Raw genomic sequence first — 20,650 nt, 5'->3', positions numbered from 1 at the left:
TTCTCACCAGGAGAAGTGACGTAATTTCCTTGGGCAAGGAAATTATGCAACTTCTTTTACGACTGGTAAATCCGAATCGATTAAAAAGGGGCACACTGTCGCTACAAAAAGCCGATAAAATGGTACTGCAAAAAAGAACGTCCATTACGTCAATGAAACTCTTTGTCGGACGTTCGAAAAAGCCTCTGCAACAGATCACTGGCATAAAAGGGATAGTTTCGGTTTCACTTCAGACCGTTTTCGAGTTTTGTCAGTTGTAGCGTTAGCCGCAAGGCGGTATCGCAATCGCTCCCCTTGCGAGAAAAAAAAAAGAAAAGTAAAAGCGGTTCTGCTGCCGCGCACCACATCGTTTTTTGTTGGTCCTTCGTAATTGGATCTACCGAAATAGAACTTACTTGAGAGCACAGGGTGCCAGTCGGAGGGAAGAACTGTTTTGTCCCCGTGCCGCGGGAAGAAACAACAGTACAACACCAACAAAAGGTAGAAAGGATCCCACAGGAACCCCGAGTTTCGACATTATGCCGGTTTCCGCTCGCTGGGCGGCCGCCGCTGATCTGTGCTGACTGCGGGATCGTCTGCTACAGCGTGCGTCGTCTGCTCTTCCAGACTTCAACCAGTGCAAGTCCCATGTCCCGGGCAAAGTTTGCCTACGAAATTTCAGCTTTTCGGGCCGTTTCTGCGATCAAAGTGCACTGAAGCTAACTTTAGTTCTTGGTTGTCTTCGCCAACGGTGGGACCCGTCGTAGTCGTCGATTTGCGGAGGTGTTTTTTCTTCTACTTCTTTTTTATTTTGATTTGCGTTTTCGACCGTTTTCGACAGCCGTCGTCATCTGCTCCGTGCTGGGACAGGATTACTGCACCGTTGTCTGCTATCTTGCTAACACTACCAAGGAACTTCTAGCTCTCCATTATTTTGGAACTCAAAACATGGTAAGTGCAGAGTTCTCTTTTTGTATACAGTGCAAGTCTTTCAGTGTCTATCGTAATCTATTTTTTTTGTTGTTGTAAATTTGTGCACGTCTTGCTTTATTATTTTGACTTTGCTTTTAAAAGCGCCCGCGGGAGCAGATACATGTAACTACCGCCTTTTAAAATCGAAATAAAGTTAAACAAAATAAATTAAAAAAAGCCATTTGATTACGTTTAAGTATGCAACACCACGCGGGACAAACAGTTCTAATTCTGAGTTCTCTTTTCTTTTCTCCTACTTTTTGTAAGTGACATTAACGATGCAAAACCGTACCGCCGCCGTCGTCATCGTCGTAAACGCGCCCCCTTTTCCAATCGATGTCTAATTTCGTAACCTCTCAAGACAGCAATGGCCGTTGGCCACGCCAAAATCAAATCGCACTCGCCACGATTAGATTATCGCACATCTACATGTAAACACAGCAAATTATATATCTCTCTCTCTTTTTAAATTTTCTTATTTCCGATAATGTTTTACGTATCGCTGGACAACTATCTCTCTCTCTCTCTCTCTCTTTCTCAAAAAGAAGAAAACACCAGAAACAAGGTTATCATTATTAACGTTCGAGTCACTATCGCATTTCACTGTGCCATCGCATATGACACCGCACATTCCATAAAATCGCGATCACACTGTTAATACATCATACAAGAGACAGTGTGCAGAGAGTTTTAGGAAACTGCTTTTGAACATCCGACAAGGTATCATGGGCCCTCCGGTACGAACTGCGCATGTGCAAGATTTCGGCGCTAGCGCATGCGCAGTTCGTACCGTATCGGATGTGCTCAAAACGGTTCTCGAAAGCTCCCTATACACTCTCAGAAAAAAAAAGGTGTATTATTACACCCCTTGTCCCATATAATACACCCCAAAACTTCAATTCGACGTACAGCGCCCCATAATCGAACATGCGGCCCCAAAGTTTACGAGGGGCTTGATAGCCGTGTGGTAAACTTATTAAGATAGCTGATGTACGTATTATTCACAACGAAAAAGACTATCGGAGTTTTCTTGACCGTACTGCTAAAGCTCCGTGTTTTCTTTCTTTGGTCTTTGATACGTACTTTAGCAATTTAATAAGTTATATCGCATCGTTATCAAGCCCCTAGTAAAATTTGGGCCCGTCTGTTCGACTATAGGGCGCTGTAGCTCGAAATGAAGTTTTGGGGTGTATTATATGGGACAAAAGGGTGTAAGGTGATACCCTTTTTTTTTAGAGTGTACTGTCTGAGGCGTGTTTTGCTTCTTGTACGGTAATCCTGCATGTCTCAGTGGCCGTACAAAGAACTGTCGGCAAACCATGTTGGAAGCGTTGACATGTATGAAGGAAATGTGCCTCGAATATCATTAAGACGTGTCGGCAAAATTAATTCTGTAGTGATCTCATTTATTTATTTATTTATTTTGTGCAGCCAACACCGTGTCTTTTGTGGTGCGAATGAAACTTAGTGCCGTGCTTCTCAACCTGTGGGTCGCGAACCCAAAATTCATCGGGAAATCACACAACAAATAAATATATATATATATATTTTTTTTTTCGGTGGCAACGATGAAAATAAAAAATAAAATAAGTACAGGTCGCTCTTCAGCATCGAGCTGCAATTCAGAATCGCGATGTTCAAACTCTGCCCTCGCTTTGAGAAACTATGCAGCTCATTTTATAGCCATTGGGAACAGTCAATCCTGCGTGCTCGCATTCGTATTTCTTTTTTCTTTTTTTTTTCCGTGGTTTACAGCTTTGTTGACTTTTGACACTATAGTCAGTGCCCAATAAAATTCCAGCGCAATTTCAATTTGCGGTGTTCACTGAAATAAAGAAGTTCGTGGCGTTGGGAACTGGGGGGGGGGGGGGGGGGGGTTCGCGCTGCAATATTATATATATATATATATATATATATATATATATATATATATATATATTATTGGATGGAGTGTAGCGGAGTTTAGTAAGTATACCCCCCTAAAGTAAACTGTACTCTTCGCCGTCGTTATCAGACTGATTACAGTAATAACAGTAATCATATGTGAGACGCAGCACGAAGTCGCTCTCCGTCCTGATGGTACAGCATCAGCGGTGTCCTCGTTCGGCCGATCAATCAATCAATAATCGACCATGCCTTTCTTTATTTTTCATTCTTTTCAGCGATATTGTCCCATAGATCCGTTTAACGTTACTTTTTTTACTGTAAATTCGTAAGTGGAACGAAAAACACACTGATCACCGAGGTCCAACAGAGTGTCCCACTTGGAAACTACGAACCTCGGACATCGAGGAACCGCGATTGTGAACTCTCGCCAACGAGGACGCCTGGGCATTGATTTCCGATCGGAATTTGGTTTCTCCATCGAGCCCTCGGCGTCCTAATATTGGCAGCGCGATTATCAACTCAAAGAGTGCTTTTATTCTACTTTGCAAACATCTTGGGACGTGAAGGGCGTTCGCCCTCCCAAAGCGACGGGCTTGAGAGAAAGTATTTAATATATTTCCACGAAGTACATATTTACAGACCGTTCTAATAATCGCTTTCTGCGTAGTGCTGTAGAAAACGTGACTCCGCTTTTTTTTTTTTTTGTCGGGGAGGGGAGCATAGGATGATCGTTTTTGGTGACTCCTTTGAAAAGTTTGTTTTCTTTGGTTTGCTTCGAAATATTTATGTACTGCCGCAAGTATGCGATAGCCAACAAACTGTTTCGTTTTATTTGACCAGCCCCATATTAAAAACGTATTAGTATACGGCTTGGTCGCTTTGCTTGTTTAATCCCAGTCTGTTGGCCGCTCGTGACATTACCACGACCGTGATATACATATTGCCGCACGCAGGGCCGAGCAAGCAACGCTCGGTCATGGACTTCTAGAAGATTCGTGTCAATTCTTATGCGGGACGCAACTTTTATCATTTCGTCCTACTTTCTTGTTCTCGAAAGTGCCGGCTCATTGTCACCCCGAACGCTCGACGCTCTAACCTTCTGGGCCGAATTTTCGAGATGCTGACGCACACTATAGATAAGGAGCTGCGCTGGACCTGGTCGAGTCAGTATCGCTCTCGTTTGCTGTTACGCCGTCAAATCGCCGCCCGCTTGTCTGCTGTTTCGACTAAAGTCCCTTGACACTTCTTTTACAAGTAACAACCAACATCCGCTGGAAGCAAATGCCGGCCTTCCGTTCAATCCTCTGCTGTGTGCCGCCATTCTGCACAAGTTCGCCGATTAAACCTTTATTTTCAGTTCACTGTTCATCTTTTCGTCACCTTCATCCGTGACAATATAACATTCTTTGGTCGTCGACGAGTAATACCTTGGTCACCGTGGCATTTATGCCGAAGACCTCTCTGGTTCTTCGGCATTCAATCTTCGACCAATTCCTACCTTCGTGTTTCGAAGAAATTGTTCTTCTGTCGGTACATACAAAGCCTTTATATAGAATCCGCGAACCAGCACAAACAGAGTGGCATGAGCAGCATCGGGGCAGTGAGCACCGAACCACCTGTTGTATATATATAAAGGCATGTAGTCGGAAAGCCTTTGACATGCCCTTGAAAAATAGGTAAGAAAAAATCTCATAAAAGGTCTTTGCTTCGTCGTTCGAAAACGTTATTCCTCCGCGGCACGCGTTTATTAACGGGTCAAACAGAGTACGCAATTTGGCGGACGAAGAAAGAGCTGAAACTGCACATGCGAAATGGCACAGTTGGCGCGAAGACAAGCTAGGTGCCTCTTTTTTTTTTTTAATTTTACTACGACCGGGTACGGGGGTACACCAAAATGTTCCGCTTAGGTTTCTTTCCGGAGTGGGAAGATTCTGTGTCGTCTTGTTCGTTATCTTATTTCTCCTTGTCTCAGGGTTTAGATTCTGATGTTTCCTGACCAGCTAGCCTGCGTATACTTTCGCTGCTTGCAGTTGAGACAGTTAGTTTGATGACAACCTTACGATTTGATGGGAAAAACAGAAGAATAAAAAAAATTCGCTATCGCCAACGGGGTTGCGCTATGTGCGTCGCGAGTTTTGAAATCGAAGTTTACGGGACTGGCATTAAAGGGGTACTCCGCCGATTTTTGAGCTACCTCAACTAACTATATTTTCTGACTCCCCGGCCTTTACCCTTTCTGGTATGCTATTTAGTATCGTGAAATTCATAATAGTTATTGCGAAATCGGCAAATGAAAATCATGCAAAAACAAACATTCAAATATACCCGCCCTTTTCAGGGCCGTGACGTCAGTGGAAGGTCAGCTTGCCAGTCGGGCGAGCAGTCTAAAAAATAGAATATGTCAATCATTTGTTCCGTGATGGAGCGTGGGGACTGGAGCGAGCTTCCAAAGCATTCATTTCACACCATGAAACTGCTTCAAATCAGTTGGGAACAAATTCTACAGTCCAAAGAGTGAACCCCTGCACTTCCAATGACGTCACTTTTTCATTGTTGCCAGTAGAGACTTTCAGTTTGAAAAACACGGTGAGGACCAAAATTGTAAATTCAATAACTTCGTGAAAAAAAATTATTTTGACCTAATATTTGGGATACTATTTTGGCGATGTTGTTTGGCGAGTTTAGCAAAATTTCAAATAAATCGGGGACCATGAAGAAATCGGCGGAGTTCCCCTTTAAGTGTCATACTCAACTATAACAGTAATAATGAATAATTTATTAAACAAATTGCAAAGCTTAATGTAGCAATAAAGGCTACGTTCTGTACAGGTGAATTCCATTATTAAATACACCATATAGTTTGCGGGAAAATATTTAGAGACGCTACTTTCATATCTCCAATAAACTGCAATTATCTTAACTAAATATCAACATTAAAATTAACTCCAGAAAAAAAAATAATAAACACGAACATCCTTTGTACCAAATCATTTCCATGCGGTATATTTCCTCGTAGTCGTTTTTTTTTTTTTTTTTTTTTTTTTTTTTTTAATAGCGTTAAACAATTTTTGAATGTTTCGATTTTGGGCAGACTTTCGACTCCTGTTCTTCGGACGGGTTTCAGCATTAGCGTGCACGCTGTGCTTGTTCCGAGTAGCAACGTCCTTTGAGACGTCGTCTGGTTGAGCGGTGCAGACATTTTTGGTAACGAAGTGTATAGCAGTAGAATGATCTAGAAAACACCAAAACGTTTACCCCACCAAAAAAAAAAAAAGTGCTTCGTCGCGCATGTTGTTTGTCGTTGCGTGTAAAACGCGGCACGCAGTTATCGCGCATCATCAAGGGCCTTTTAGGTTGGAGGAGTGTTTCGCGCGATTCCCTAATACTGGACGTGACATAGTCACATAGACAGTACGCGCCAGTTCCAATTCGCGTGCCGTAGTTTTTATATACCGAGTTCTGCTTCTGCGCTGTAACTACAGACTAAAGGCTGGTTTACACATTTGGGACGGTTTCGTTTAGACCAACCAAAAACAACAGAAACGAACAGAGGACCGGAACAAGCGTGACTCATGATTGCTTCGCTTGCCACGTTGAGCACGACGAACACTTGTACAGGTGACCTTGTCGTTGCTGTCAATTTGGTTGCTGCGAACGCAACCGACACAAATGTGTGTGTTTTTCTTTTGTTTTTTAAGTGCGATCGCGTGACAATCCTGGGGTATATCCGACCTCTTTCTTTTTTATTTATTTATTTAATATACGCGGATGTTTGTCTCGGGGCTTTGTTAAACAAAAAAACTTAAGAAAAAAACAAAAAGAAAAACATTTACGGTTATTATACTAGTGCATGCTATACGTTGTTTGTTTTTTTAGGTAAAAATATTGAGTTTAGTTGTTTTTTTCTTTGCAATTTGAAAAAAAGTTACAATTTTTTCTTCACATTTTTTATTGTCACACTGGTCTTAGAAAGTCATATTTCGGGGTGGAGTCACTTTTCCGAAAGCAAGTAGCGGGTGACCACGACCGCTTTTGGCAGCCGTTCCCTGTTTATCCATAAACATAAAAAAAAAAAAAAAAAAAATCAACATTAGATCGAAAAGGATATCCGGACTGAGGTACATTTTAAAAGTTACGAAATTATTGCATAGCTCTTCTTTTTTTAACCAAAACAATCCCAAGACACTGTGCACGTTTTTTGTTTTTTTTCGTGTGTATATTTTAAGCATCTGTGTTTTAAACAACCAAATGGCGACATTGGATGTTGTTATTTCCTTCAATTGTGGTAACACTGCACGAGCCACTATTTTGAGGTCCCGTTGATTGAACCCTGGGTGGAAAATAATCAAGTGGCTGAGGGATTGACCGCACTCGAATATACTTTGCGGCCCGAGCGACACAACAAGTCGCAAAAGAGGCCCGGCAACCAAGGCGAGAAACGGATAAGCGAAGACATGTCTCTAGCAGTGACTACCAATTGCTGGCGGCTATTGAAAAAAAATCACTCTGAGGTTGTTGGTGCCAATTGCAGTTCGTTATTCGCCTTGTATTTTTTACTTTAAACTGAATTGTGTAAAAAGAGTGTATCGTTATTTCCTTAACCTGCCATCATAGAGGGTTGCTTTTTTATTCCTGCCACCTACGTAGGTGTTGAAAACTACTGAACTAGAATGAAAAATATGCACCTAACAGTTTCTGTGTTACACAGCTTTTAATACACAAAGAGAGCTACAATTTCTTTAGTACAAATAAAATAATAAAAACTTCAATTTTCAATTGGTTTAAATAATACTAGTTCAGCGGAAAAAAACACGAATTCTGGAGCAAAATGATATATATATGACAAGAATACTCCTCATAATTACTGAGAATAATGTTCTTCAACATGGCAAAAAAAAAACACAAAAAAAACTAAAAACGTTTAAAAAGAACTAGTTAAATGTGACTTTTACAGTATTTTTATCCCGTGAATCTGAATATCACGTTCGTTTTCCCCGAAGATGTAACTAAACGCGAGAAAACACGATAACCCTTTCTTCGAAACTGTCCTTCGGCAGCCTGCGTGCAGGTCAAATAAAGGCGATTTAAGTGTTTTTACTCAAATACAAAGCCGCTTCAGTTTCCTCTCAAGCTGAGACTGCAGCCAGTGCTACAAGCGCGAGCTAGCGCGCGCTCCTGCCTTTGAGACATGCATTTCTGCGCGAGCGATCGCTCTCTGAAAGAACTCTTTAAACAGCGACCTCGAGCTCTCGTGCTTCTGGCATTGTTTACAACTTCTTCCTCCTTAGCTGTCTTCCTCAACTCAAAAACGAAATGAGAAATCACGCCGTCGTGATATGCTTGGGCCACGGTGTAAGGTATATATGTATGCATATACACTATATATATACTCATTAGATGAGGACCCCGGCGCGAGGAACAATGAGACGCGATTGACTAGATAAAGTCCTCTCACGAGCGCAGGCGCGCGCCCAACTGCCCGCGGCAAACTAGTGTCACTCGCTGGCGAAACGAGACAACTCTGAAAAAAACAAATTAAAACATCTCGTTTCCATGGCATCTCTCGTGCAGCCGCCGCACGCCCTTGAGCAAGGAGCTCGTGCTCGTCTGGTACCTTGGCAACGAGATATTATATTCATGTTTTTTCTCACAGTTGCGTCGTTTCGCCAGCGAGCGACGCCGGTTCGCCGCGGGCTGTTGGCCGCTCGTGAAAAAAAAAAATTGGGTTGTGTGTGTGTTTATACAGCCTAGAACTTGGTCTGCCTCACAGGGGCGACGAGTCTCCCAGCTGTAGATGAGAAATTTAGCCAGTGTGGTACAGCCGCTAGCCTGGGGTCTTTAACGTGCACCACGCAGTAGTGATACACGACCGCACGCCGGTACGATGCTCATCCAGATCGAAACGGGCAGGGGTGGGGCTCGAACCCAGGATCCCTGGGTTCTGCAGCGCGAGCTTTCGCTCCACGTGCTCCGAGCTGGTGTGCGCTAGACCACTCGGCCACCGATCCCCCTGGCCGCTCGTGAGAGGACTTTATATCTGGTCACTCCGCGTCGCGCAGAGTCCTCACCTAAGGAGTATACCCAGTGAGTATACCTTACACCGTGGCTTGGACACTGCTACGATGACTCTAAGCTTCCACCGTCCGTTTTAAGTACACCGTGGAACTTGGCATTCGAGAGCGATGACAAGTGCAGCCATGGCACTCATTGGCCACGGACGCGAATTCAAATATTCGTCGACGGATTGCTTGTTGACGAGTGCCTACGTCCGAGTGACGCAATTCTCTGTCCAATGCGTGAGCTGGGCTCGGCTGACGTGCTTTGGGTACTGCGGATGTATCACGGCGAAAAGGCGCGGAAAGCTTTCGAAGGAAAGGAGGTGCGGAATAGTCCGCTATATTTTCGCATCTTCGTACCGAAAAGCAGGCTTTTGACTTTCTACCCTCCAACGAATGAAAGTATCTGATTAGCTTTGCGTGGGATCATTAAAAAAATATGCTCCCGAATAAAGTTAATCGAGTTTTCGCCCTTATACTGTCGTCGTCTGACCCAAATTGCGGCAGGAATAAAACGATTTTTTTTTTATTATTTTGTTTTTATTTGTATTAAAATGGTTTACAAAGGACGCGTGAAATAAAGGAATAATTTCTTTGGGATAACGTAATCGGCCGCGCAGGGCAGCGGGCATCGAGTATGAGTATGATTTGAGAATGATCATAATAATTACCTCAAATTTACAGTTTCTTTTTTTTCAGTCGTTTTAACCGGCGTACCCCCGTAGAATATAGGAGCTTTTTGTCAACACTGCTTGTAACACTTGGTAGAAAAAGAAAAGAGAAAAAAAACTTAAATTTCGCTTTACGCTATTTACTAGGTCCCAACACTTACAAAAAATTATTTGGACTGTTTATTCTTGCGACTTTGGCGATTTTCTCTCCAACTTGCTTCCTACTGACTGGTTTGTATAGACCTTTTCACCCTTCGTCGCATGGGCGCTGGCATGCTGGAATCACGTGACGCGACCGCCATAAGGTGACATCAGCCATAGCCTCCTATTCGCAAGTCCAGTCGGCCGCTCGCCCTCTCGCGGACGAACGAAGAACCAGAGGAGCTGGGACGGTTGGTGGCGGAGACGGTGGCAGGGACCGTCAGCCTTTTGCTGCTGTTCTGGTCGTCGTGTTCGTGCGTCCTGCAATTGGACGAAGCGAGTGCCTTAAACTAGGATTCGTTATGGTCCTCTTTGCGACAGCGCTGCAGGAAGGAACCGGGATGTCTCGATTCATTAGGGGATTTAGTAGACCACATACGCTGCGGATTTCGGGCCCTGCGGTCGCAATCACAATCTTTGCTCAACGTGAGGGAAAAAGCTTACTCTAGTAGTGCACATCTCTTGCGTACAATATGCGAAAATTTCATTCTTCTCAGAAATTTTATGGAAGGACTGCTCGCTCAACGGTGCATCGAGCGGGAGAAATTGGAAATGGGTCCGTATTTTATGCGATGAAAGGCCGTGACAAGAAACATGACAGTTTGCTCCACGCGCTTCGAAGAGACAGACTACGAGTACCTGTTGCGAGTTAGTTACAAAGGTAAGTAATTAAATGCTCGCAGCATTTTTAGGCGCGTCTCCGTGTGTGGATGATGAGGAGTGGTTAGAATGGACAGTTTTTGCGAGATGGGTCGCGACGATGCGAACAAAAGGTCCTGTACTATACTGTATATTTGAATATTTATTTTGGCAAAGTAAGAAATCAAACCCCTAAAACCACCGGTAGCGGTATTATGCATTTCTTTCATGGCGTTACCAGAGGCTACCGTAGCGCGCCAATGCTCCTGGCACGCGCTGAAAATAGTGCTTTAAAGGTACCGCGCGTACTTCTGTTCCGCAATGCTTCACTTCCGGTTACGCTATGCTAAAGCTGTTTATTAGTAACCATGGCGCAGGTTCATCACGTGCTGCAATATACTAAAACCACGACGGTGAGTAGTGAACTGTGAACCTCTGACAGAAAGACACCACAACTGTGAACGCCGCGCTCTACCGGAGCTTGACGTTCACCCCGCGTGGCTCATGTTTTAGAGCACTGGTGACCAGGCACACTGCAACCACCACGATATTTTTTACACCCACAAAACTATTTTGCCATATGCAATGACGTGACCGGTGCCCAAAACGCGCTCGCCCTCCAGAAAATCTCACAAGTTATGTAATGTTTCCGCAACATAAAAAAAAAAGAAATGCCCGTTTGTATAACGCACGTAAACATCTCCGTCATCTGTGACACGCTCCTGCCCTTACAGTTTCGCATTTGGCGCCAAATAAATTAATTTAAGCCCTCAGACTAGCGTCAGCCATGGAAAATCTATCCCCGTCTCTTCCGCCATCTTGGAACTACCGCCCCGCCATCTATAGGGCGTTGGAGTTGCGATATAGCTCTTTGATGCTCTGTGCTACCAGATCCTCGCGCTCGAAATCTGCGACCGGGCACACTATGGCTCCGTTTGTCGAACTGCCAGACTTTTTGAGCTTCCAACTCGTCGCTCCTCTCTGCCCTCCGCGCCTTGGCGAAGTACTTTGTGAGTTTCTTTAAACTCGTGCTCTGCCTTCGTAACAAATTCATAACGGTTCCTTTCGATTATATAAAGGAATCATTTTTGCGGTATAAACATTCCCTTGATACGTTTGTCTATGAATTAAAAAGAAAAAATGCATGGCGCTACGTCCCTTGTCTGCAGTCATTGAGTTTTCTCAAGATATCGAATTAGTTAATTTATTTACACAGAAACGGCTGGGCTCCCCGGTGAAAAAGGTGTTAAGGATAACTTGTGAATGCCTGACAAAAGCGCCTGAGGCACACAATATGTGACGCCGAAAAGAAGCCGTCTGCATGGAAGTCGTTCGATTTCCATGCAGACGGCTTCTCGAATATTAATGGCCGACGTGAGATCATGAGATCAGGACAATCAATTAATTAATGAAAACATTTATTCAAAAAACTAGATCTCGCGCACGTCGTCTCGATTTGAAAGTGGGGAAATCTCATCGTTCCAAGAGTCTCGCATAAGACTAGTAAAGAGTATGACCAATATAACAATCGTAAGAAATGCGAAAGAAACGCTTCTGAACATTGTCTATCATCTCTTGACAAGTAAAACTAAAACCATTTCAGACAACAGAGGGAAACTCCAACTTGGACCGTAAAATACACGTGTACGTGGAGAACTCACGCGTCATTCTAGAGATGACACCCAGTTCATGGAAATAGTCATTTATAAGGTTATTAACATGTACAGTAAAATATAAGGAAGAGTCTACGTATACACCAAGATCACATGTGTACTCGACTCCTCGCAACGGAACATTGCCGATCTGGTAACAAAAGTTGATTTTTCCTACCTTTCTAGACAGAGACATAACAACAGTTTTAGAAAGATTGTTCTGACGACGCCAATCACACACTGATTTAAGATCGCCTATAGGCTCTTCACAGTCGTCGAAGGATAATATCTGCCTAAACAGCTTGATTTTATCTGCATATTGCAAGATGTCTGATTATAAACACTTATAGTAAAATCATTCGTAAAAAAAAACAAAAAAAAAAAAAAAACACATTGAAAAATATTGCTTTACCCATGGAACCCTGCGGCACACTCGAAAGAAAAACATTGGGCTGGGAGAGATCTCCAAGAACACGTACAAAATTGTGTTTATCGGACAGATAATCAAGAAACAACGAACAAAGTGAGGTACTCATGCCGTAGGATCCTAGTTTATTTATAAGGAACGAATGATCAACCAAGTCGAAAGCCTCTGAAAATTCGATCTATACAGCGTCCACCTGTCCACGCTGACACACAGTAGGCAACACAGAATTTAATAATTTTACTAAATATTTTTCCACAGTCTTCTCACGCACAAAGCCATGTCGTGAAAGGCAAATCTTAAGCTTAAAAATGTTTTAAATGTGATCGAATAAAACAATTTCGCAGACCTTTGCAAACAGACATAGCAACGACACGGGTGGTCTGTAATTTTTTACATCGTCAGTTCTGCCATTTTCATGTACTGGCACAGTAGTAGAGTTCTACCAAGAGGAAGAAAAGGTGAGGCTCTGAAAAGACGAGTTAAAATATACGTTAAGACGGGTGAAAAAGTAGAATAGCATCCTTTAACAATGAAGTTTGGGATACAGTCAAATGCGATTGATAACTTTGGCTTGAGTTTCCTCATAGCAAGTTCAATAATAATAATAATAATAATAATAATAACAATATAGTTTATTTCCTCAGTGCCCCAGAACAACCATGACGTTTTGGTAGGGTGGTACAAGTGTCCACGATTGGATAAAAAAAAAAGAAATTCAGCAGTATCTCATGGAGACACCTTTCCTATACATGGCACACTGCATAGTCAAGATTGAACGTAGTACAATCACTGAAAACGTCCAAAGTTGGCGAGTCAACATTGTTCAAAGAGACTTGCATGCGGGTTAATGGCGACAATGTTTCGTGAAAGTGAGGGTAAAACAAGAAACAGTGTCTACAAGATCGAGCAGGAGCATGAAAATTCACTGAGCCTAAAAGATCAGCGTCGATGTGACCATTAATTACTTTATGTAAAAAATCAAATATCACGAGAGAGCCTTCTTGTCAATAAATTCTGTAGACCTAGCCTCTTAAGAATGTCGTCGTAGTCATAATAGAACCTTCTACCAAAATACTTATCATTGACAAGACGAATAAAACGTTTCTGCACATTTTCTAGCCATGACGCATCAGTGGCAGTCAGCGAATTCCCTGCGACACTACCAAACTCAAGTTTTGCACGCACCAAACATAAGAACAGTCGGACAAGGCATAAATGATTCTTAAAGTCGCATCATAAGCGGTATAGTGAACGCATCATTCGAACAGAAGAGGCAACAATTTTTGAAACATAAGAAAAGGAAAGTCTAGTGTCAAAATAGATCCCAAGGTCGCGAACCTCGGTGACTCGTGGGGGTGGTAGTTGATTCAAGAACATAAGAGTAAGATAATATGTCGTGTTTATGAGACATTGATAAGATTTTTGTTTTGTCATTGTTAAGCACCAACAAGTTTGCGGAGCACCACTCAGATATGCGTAAAATGTCATCTTGCAGTACACTGCAATCGTCAAATGATCTCATATTCGTGAATATCTTGATGTCATCAGCAAACAAAAGCAAGAGTGAATGTTTTATACACTTTTCAATGTCGTTGATGAATAGGAGGAACAGTAGGGGCCCGAGGTTAGATCCTTGGGGGACCCCAGACGTCGGGATGAAAGTGTCGGAATAGCTATTCGCAATTCTCACACTGCTACGATGATCAGTTAAGTAAGTCTTAAACCAGTTCAAAAAGGTCGGCGATATTCTATACAATAAGAGCTTCAGCTATAGTAAATCATGATTAACTTTGTCGAAGGCTTTTGTCATATCATAATAAACAATATCGATCTGGCTTCGAGAAAGAACTATAGGAACTGAGTAACCAAGAAATAAACAAAGATTAGTTTCCACGGAGCGTCCCTTTAAAAAACCACGTTGAGCACTACTAAATTTTCGTCTAAAATAATACGAAACACGAGTGTAGATGACCATCTCAAATACCCTCGAAAAGGAGCACAGCAAAGATATCGGTCGGTAGTTATTTACGTTAAAAACATCACCACTTTTATGCACTGGTATGACAACAGACATTTTCCACGATGGTGGAAAACCATCACTTTTCAACGAGATGTTAAATATGTGATTTAAGATGGGGGCTACTAAGTGTGCACACCCCTTGATAATAAAGTTTGGTATCCTATCCATTCCAACTGACAACTTCGACTTCAGTTTTGATATCGCTTCTAGAACTTCTACTGTGTCAAAAGAGGTAATTGTCAGGAAATGGTGGTAACCAGTATTTTTAGAAGGGGTATAACTCGAGAACGAATCTGAGGAATACCATTCTCAAAAATGATCCCGAAAAATATTGGCTACGTCTAGAGGAGACGATACATATCCAGTGTCGCCCCGTAGACATATACTGTCGCTTCTTGGTTTTGTATGATGCTTTACAAATTTCCAGAACTCGTCAGGCTTTCGGTATCGACAGCTTTCAATTCTTTGCTTATAAACCTGTATGTCATACTTGAATAACTTTTTAACTAGCGTCCGGTAGATACTGAACTTTGTGTACCATAAATCGACACCGCTTTTTTTATAAACTTTATGGAAGTGCCTTTTCCTGCGTATATAGTATTTTAATTCTATTGAGAACCCGTGGGGATACCAGGAGCGTTTCGATGAACTCTTTGAAATGAATATATCTATCCCATTTATGACAGTGCGGGTTAAGGAATCCGTAGCAGTGTCCACGTTTTGATCATTTAACACTGTTGACCAATCATGATCTCTTAAAAACTCATAGTCATAGAATCCCAGGTAATCACCAGCACTTTAATTGTACTTGGGATAACTTTGTCTAGAACGCTGATCTCGCAAGAGGTAGTAGGTTACACAAAAAGGCGGATGGAAAACGTCAGGATGATTTAACGCGTCAGTGGCGGCTTCAATGCATTCAATGGGGCTGTTTGAAAGAAAGAGATCAATAATGTTCCCGGCATTGTTTGCAATGTGATTGAGTTGAATAAAACCATTAAAAGTAATAAAGTTCATTAAGGAAACAGCTTTCTTTGAAGCATTCAAGTTTCCGGTGGTGGCGTTGCGAGATGAGCAGTCTATACCTGGGAGATTAAAATCGCCGTAGATATCCACGTGATATTTTGAAAAGTCTATTTTCTTTTCAAGACTAGAAGGATGATTACTGAAATCACTGTGGCCCAAAAAAAAGGGGGAAAGTAAAAGTTGCCAATGAGATTATTTACGCCTCTTCTTGATAAAACTTCGATCCAAACACATTCTGGGCAGGTTTCCAAATCCTGCCTCCCCCAAGACGTCACTGACACATCCACCGCGATTAAAGCACCGCCGCCAAATTTGTGCCCGGTCGAAGTGTAATCCCTGTCTCTCCTGTAAACGTTCTAAAAAACAGGAAAATATGCATTGCTGGGAATTTCGTCTAACAGCCAGGTCTCACTTAAACAGATAATAATGTAAGAATCAGCGACAACATTTGAGATACATTCGTCGGCTTTTGTACGCAAACCGTGAACATTCTGATAGTAGGTTTTAAAGACGCGAGCCATTTTCTGGGGAGTTAGTGGATTTCGACTCAAAAGAACGTGCGCTGTCAAGCTTTCCGAAGAACTGGCGAAATATGCAGTTGTCCGGCCAGACTTCAGGGTTGTTAATCAAGTCAAATGAAACATCGTCTACAAAAACGTGAAATGAAGAATAGGACGGAAACTTCGTATTTAGCTTCGTGCAACAGATAGATCTGCTGCCCAACAATGGTTCAACCAGAGCGTTAATATCGGCCACAGTCGTGGTCGGGTCAAGTAGGGCTTTTCGAGCAGGGGCATGGGAAACAGAGGTCACCTTGGAAGCTTTTGCGATTCCCACTGACGGCTTCTAACGACGTCGGGGAGCGACCATGATGAAGCCATCGTTTTCTGTCAAATTGTCGGCCCGTTGTCGTTCGCTGATACCGGCAGGGTCGAGACTCTCCATATGTTGCCCGTTGGGGCTATCCTTGGCACGTTGAACCGTCGCGGTTGTTGTGCCTCGCGAAGCATGGTGTGCTGCATCATTCGTTCCCCCTGTTGACGGCTTCTGTTGACCAACAGATAACGACGAACTTGCTGTGGCATAGTTCCGGTGCTGCACTGAAGCTTGCGGCACACGCTCAAGAAGCTGCTTTTGAAGAATCAACACTTGGAAACGGAGGCTGTTGTTGTCCTCGGCGGTTAAAACGTCTAACATGGCCACAATCTTGTCAAGGACACTTGCCAGTGCACGTGGGATGACCAGCGGTTCGCCGACGATGGTATTTTCCGGAGTTGAATCATCTTCGCTCTCGGAATCGGAGCCATCTGGTACCGTTTGCGTGGTGGTATGTTCCGATGCAGCCCGGTTTCGTCGAGTGCAAACACTGCTTTTGTATGCGCTGGAACCTGATGACATGAGCACGTTGTATTCCTCAAGGCCTATGTTGATGCAACCACAGTGATACTTGCGTTTGCAGCCGCCGCAACAAGCTAGAAATTACTGCTTGCTGATTATGGGGGCGGAGCACTTTCCGCACGAAACCTTCTTCGGCGCAATCTTGGAAAAAGTTACGTCAATAAGTTAATAACATAAGATTGACAGGTTATCACTAGTATATTGTCACTGACGACAGGCATAGGCAGTCCGGGACGGACGCAAGAATAAACCGAGGAAAAATAACTCGCGAATGCACTTGTTACATGCTCACTCAGCATAAAGCTAGACGAGTTAGCTAAATTTATTGTTGACGAAGTAGTAGTTGTTCGGTCTTTAACATATCGCGATAAACGCATTGGGTCACAATTTAAACTTCTCTATCGTGTTTCAGCATTGTTTCAGCTAGCACACGCGATTCAGAAAATTTCAGGTACCAAGAAGGTCAGTGTGAAATCTTATATTTTCTATAATAATTCAGTGTTCCTCTTGGAACTGATCTAAGCTCCCTATACTACCAGTGCGGATAACGACCTGTGTAAGGACGCTTTATGGAAACGAATCGTTCAAGTGCAGAGACGACATAGTTTGTAATCGCTTCAACAGCACAATTTACATCGGCCATGCAATATATCCGTGCACAATTTACATTATCTAAATATTGATAAAGGCCAAAGTAATCGCCTTTTGAAAAAGCAAGCGACTCACTGTATTGTACTTTTCTTTCCCCGTGCAAATCATAAAGAAACGGGAAAAGGAACGTGCCGAACACCCTTTAATACCACCGGACTAAAAAAAGGCTCAATGTTGTCAAGAAAGTAAGTTGACCAAGGCCAGATCCGGCACATGTCCTGCTGAGCTTTGGAAACTATACAATTGGGTTATTCCAAGAATGTCTACAAATGAAAAAAAAGGCATTCGTTTTAAACGATGCAGTCATAGTCGACAGAGCATTATGTTGCAAATTCCTGTTTATATCGGGAATCTTGAGATCACCAAGAATGAGTGTACGAGGTCGATCTACATTCAGTTTATCTACCATCATGTCTAATTGATTTGAAAACCTAGATCCGTCGAGATTAGGAGGAAAATAAAAAAAAGTAAACTAGTGTTATTACAGTGTTATTTCAACTCAAACACATTCACGCTCGAATTGAAAGTAAAACCGGCGAATAACCCCCAAATATTTTCTTACTGCTATAAGTACACCACCACCGAATTTAACGGGAAGCTTATCATAATCTTGCATCCGTTGCATCCGTCGAAACACTGTGTATTCGGGAGGGAAATAGTCAGTTGATGTAAACGACTTATTTAACCAAATATTACTTAACGAAATAATATCGTAATCACTTAAAACAACGCTGTTGAAAAACATATTAGCCTTAGTACGCAGGCCACGGACGTTTTGATAAAACACTGAAAAATTCATTCGACGAGCTAGTTTGGCGTAGCTGTTCCACAATCCTCATTGCACCGTACAACGTCGATGATTGGCCTAAAAGGGAACCCACGAGCGAAACGCCTGATTGTTCCCTTTGTTGAAAGTCTTCTTTATTCATAGCAATGCAAAATGAAGAGTATAGCTTTCGTGGCTAGTTTTCAACTCCGTGCACGTAAAAGACTTCCCACCCAAAACTTGAGTTATCACTTCTCCAACATCGCTGCCTGAAGTGTCCGGTTTGAGACGCGAAACAAAACGCGTTGACAGAGGCAACTGCTTTGACGAGGAAATCGATCTTGTCATGTAGTGCCACCAACAGGTCGTTGGCACAGCCACACGCGCTGCAGTTTCCAACAACAGTGTCTCCCGATGCCGTGCCGCTGTCATTATGGGGGGCGTTTTTTCCGTGGCCGCACCAACTTCGTCGGAACCATTGCACTTCGTGCAAGATTTACACTTGTACGCACTGGTACCACTCTGCATGAAGTATTCATGGCCATCTCCAATGATATCTATGCACCTACAGCGAAAGCGGGTACCACAAGGCCCGGAACATCGCAGGAATTCCACCCGGGCGATGAGCGCTTTGGAGTATGCCGAGCACGCGCCCTTGGATTAGGCCATCGCACTCAAGAATGGCATGGCACGACATGATTGAATCGACTGCGTCACTCTTCCAAGCGTCATCGTGAGCAAGGCTTGCGGCGCTCTTTTTGGGTGCAGTTTTTAAATCGTTGAAAAAAAAATCGCAAATAATTGATCGATCAATACCTAAAAAATATCATTACCTTTTCGAAATATTTTTTTAATTGGTCTGGTTTTTTTTTTTTTTTGTGGTAATTGCCGTCAAAATTGCAATTGCAGCATGACCCCTAAACCTAATAATTGCAAGTTTAACATATTTTAGTTAGTTAGCCAACTTACCCATAGAGTTATTATAATGTACGCTAGAGGTTCAAGTGGCGCAAGTGGGCTGACGCAAATTGAAGCAGACAGTAACCAGTCGAAAATTAACTTACGGTAATGCATTTCTATGGGAAAAAGTGAGTGCATTTTCTCCCCGCGCTCAATCATAAGAGCAAATATCCCGAATAATTCGTACGTACTAAATAGCTTGGAACATTTCTCAGTCAGGCCGACGAAATAATTGGTCAGTTAAGTCGTTTTTCTTTCAAATTCATCGCATTAAAAATGGTGCTAAAACGGCCTCGTACGTGTATTTATGTGCACTGTCGGACACTGTTAGCGCGAACAGGACGTCGGCGCTTTTCAGCATGAGGGATATACGTGCCAAACGAACGAAGAACATCTGGAAATTAAGGGAGACGGCAAGAACTACGCAGTAACACTGTATCAGGTACTACCCGTGCATGCACGATCAAAATAAATTGAAGGCCACGTAATCTATTCTGACTTTAAATAGGTATAAGTACCGCTTTATTCTTTCTGCTCTGAGCGAAGATGTTCGTTCTACTTTCAAAATATCACACGCACGCTCGAAATCTTTGAGAACAAATGCCCGATAAAAGCTGCCCGGCAGAGAGAACAATACGATAAGACACCTTTCATAGCCCACATACTTTATTCGTTACGTTTTGAATGTTTTCATACGCTCATGCACGACAGGACTGGCATATTATCAATATATAAACGACACCGGAATGCTGCCGAGCCTTGAACACACTCTATATTCCTTTCGATTGTAATTTTGCTTTGAATCGTCGCTCGTTTTTACACACCTGCTGCGGAACACACGTTTGGGACTGAAATGTAGCGAAGTTAAACATCGCTTACTGATGAAGAAAAATGTGCTAACCAAAACAATTACGTCTTTACAGTGTTAATTAAGGTACATACTATTCGGTAGAACCCAAATAACCGAAATGTTCCGTGTTATTTTCCGTCGAAGAGACAAAATGCACGCGTGTTTTCCCATAGCGTTTTCCCATAGGAATGCACGGGGGCACCGCAAAAGTAGGCTGGTTGCTGTCTGCTTCAATTTGCGTCACGGAAGTCGCATAGACACTAACGCCAGTTGAACCTCTAGCGTACATTATAATAACTCTATGAACTTACCATGACGTCCGCCGAGCCCAACGTCACTAGAACACTCAGTTGGGAAACTCGCCGTCGAAACCTGGGCCGCTGGCGTCCACCGAGACCGAGCTAAATGCGACAACAGCGCCACTCTTTATCATTTGTCTGTACTGTGGTCACATTGAGCTTTTAGAAAGCATGTTTTTGCCTAAAAAACAACGGA

The 20,650-nt window shown here is 42.8% G+C and overlaps 1 protein-coding gene across 1 annotated transcript in view; it reads left to right on the top strand.

Annotated features, from left to right (window-relative positions):
- Positions 1 to 304: 304 nt before the first annotated feature.
- The window catches only part of LOC8034870 (calmodulin), a 130,101-nt gene continuing 109,755 nt past the window's right edge, over positions 305 to 20,650 (top strand). Inside the window, exon 1 of the mRNA XM_042290808.1 lies at positions 305 to 930. Within this exon, the coding sequence (XP_042146742.1) occupies positions 928 to 930 (3 nt within the window). The 5' untranslated portion in view covers positions 305 to 927. The remainder of the gene's footprint in view (positions 931 to 20,650) is intronic.

Source organism: Ixodes scapularis, unplaced genomic scaffold (genome assembly GCF_016920785.2).
Source record: "Ixodes scapularis isolate PalLabHiFi unplaced genomic scaffold, ASM1692078v2 PGA_scaffold1__304_contigs__length_218370807, whole genome shotgun sequence".
Taxonomy (NCBI): Eukaryota; Metazoa; Arthropoda; class Arachnida; order Ixodida; family Ixodidae; genus Ixodes; species Ixodes scapularis.
The sequence above is the reverse complement of the archived record's forward strand: the minus strand, read 5'-3'. Positions and strand labels throughout refer to the sequence as shown.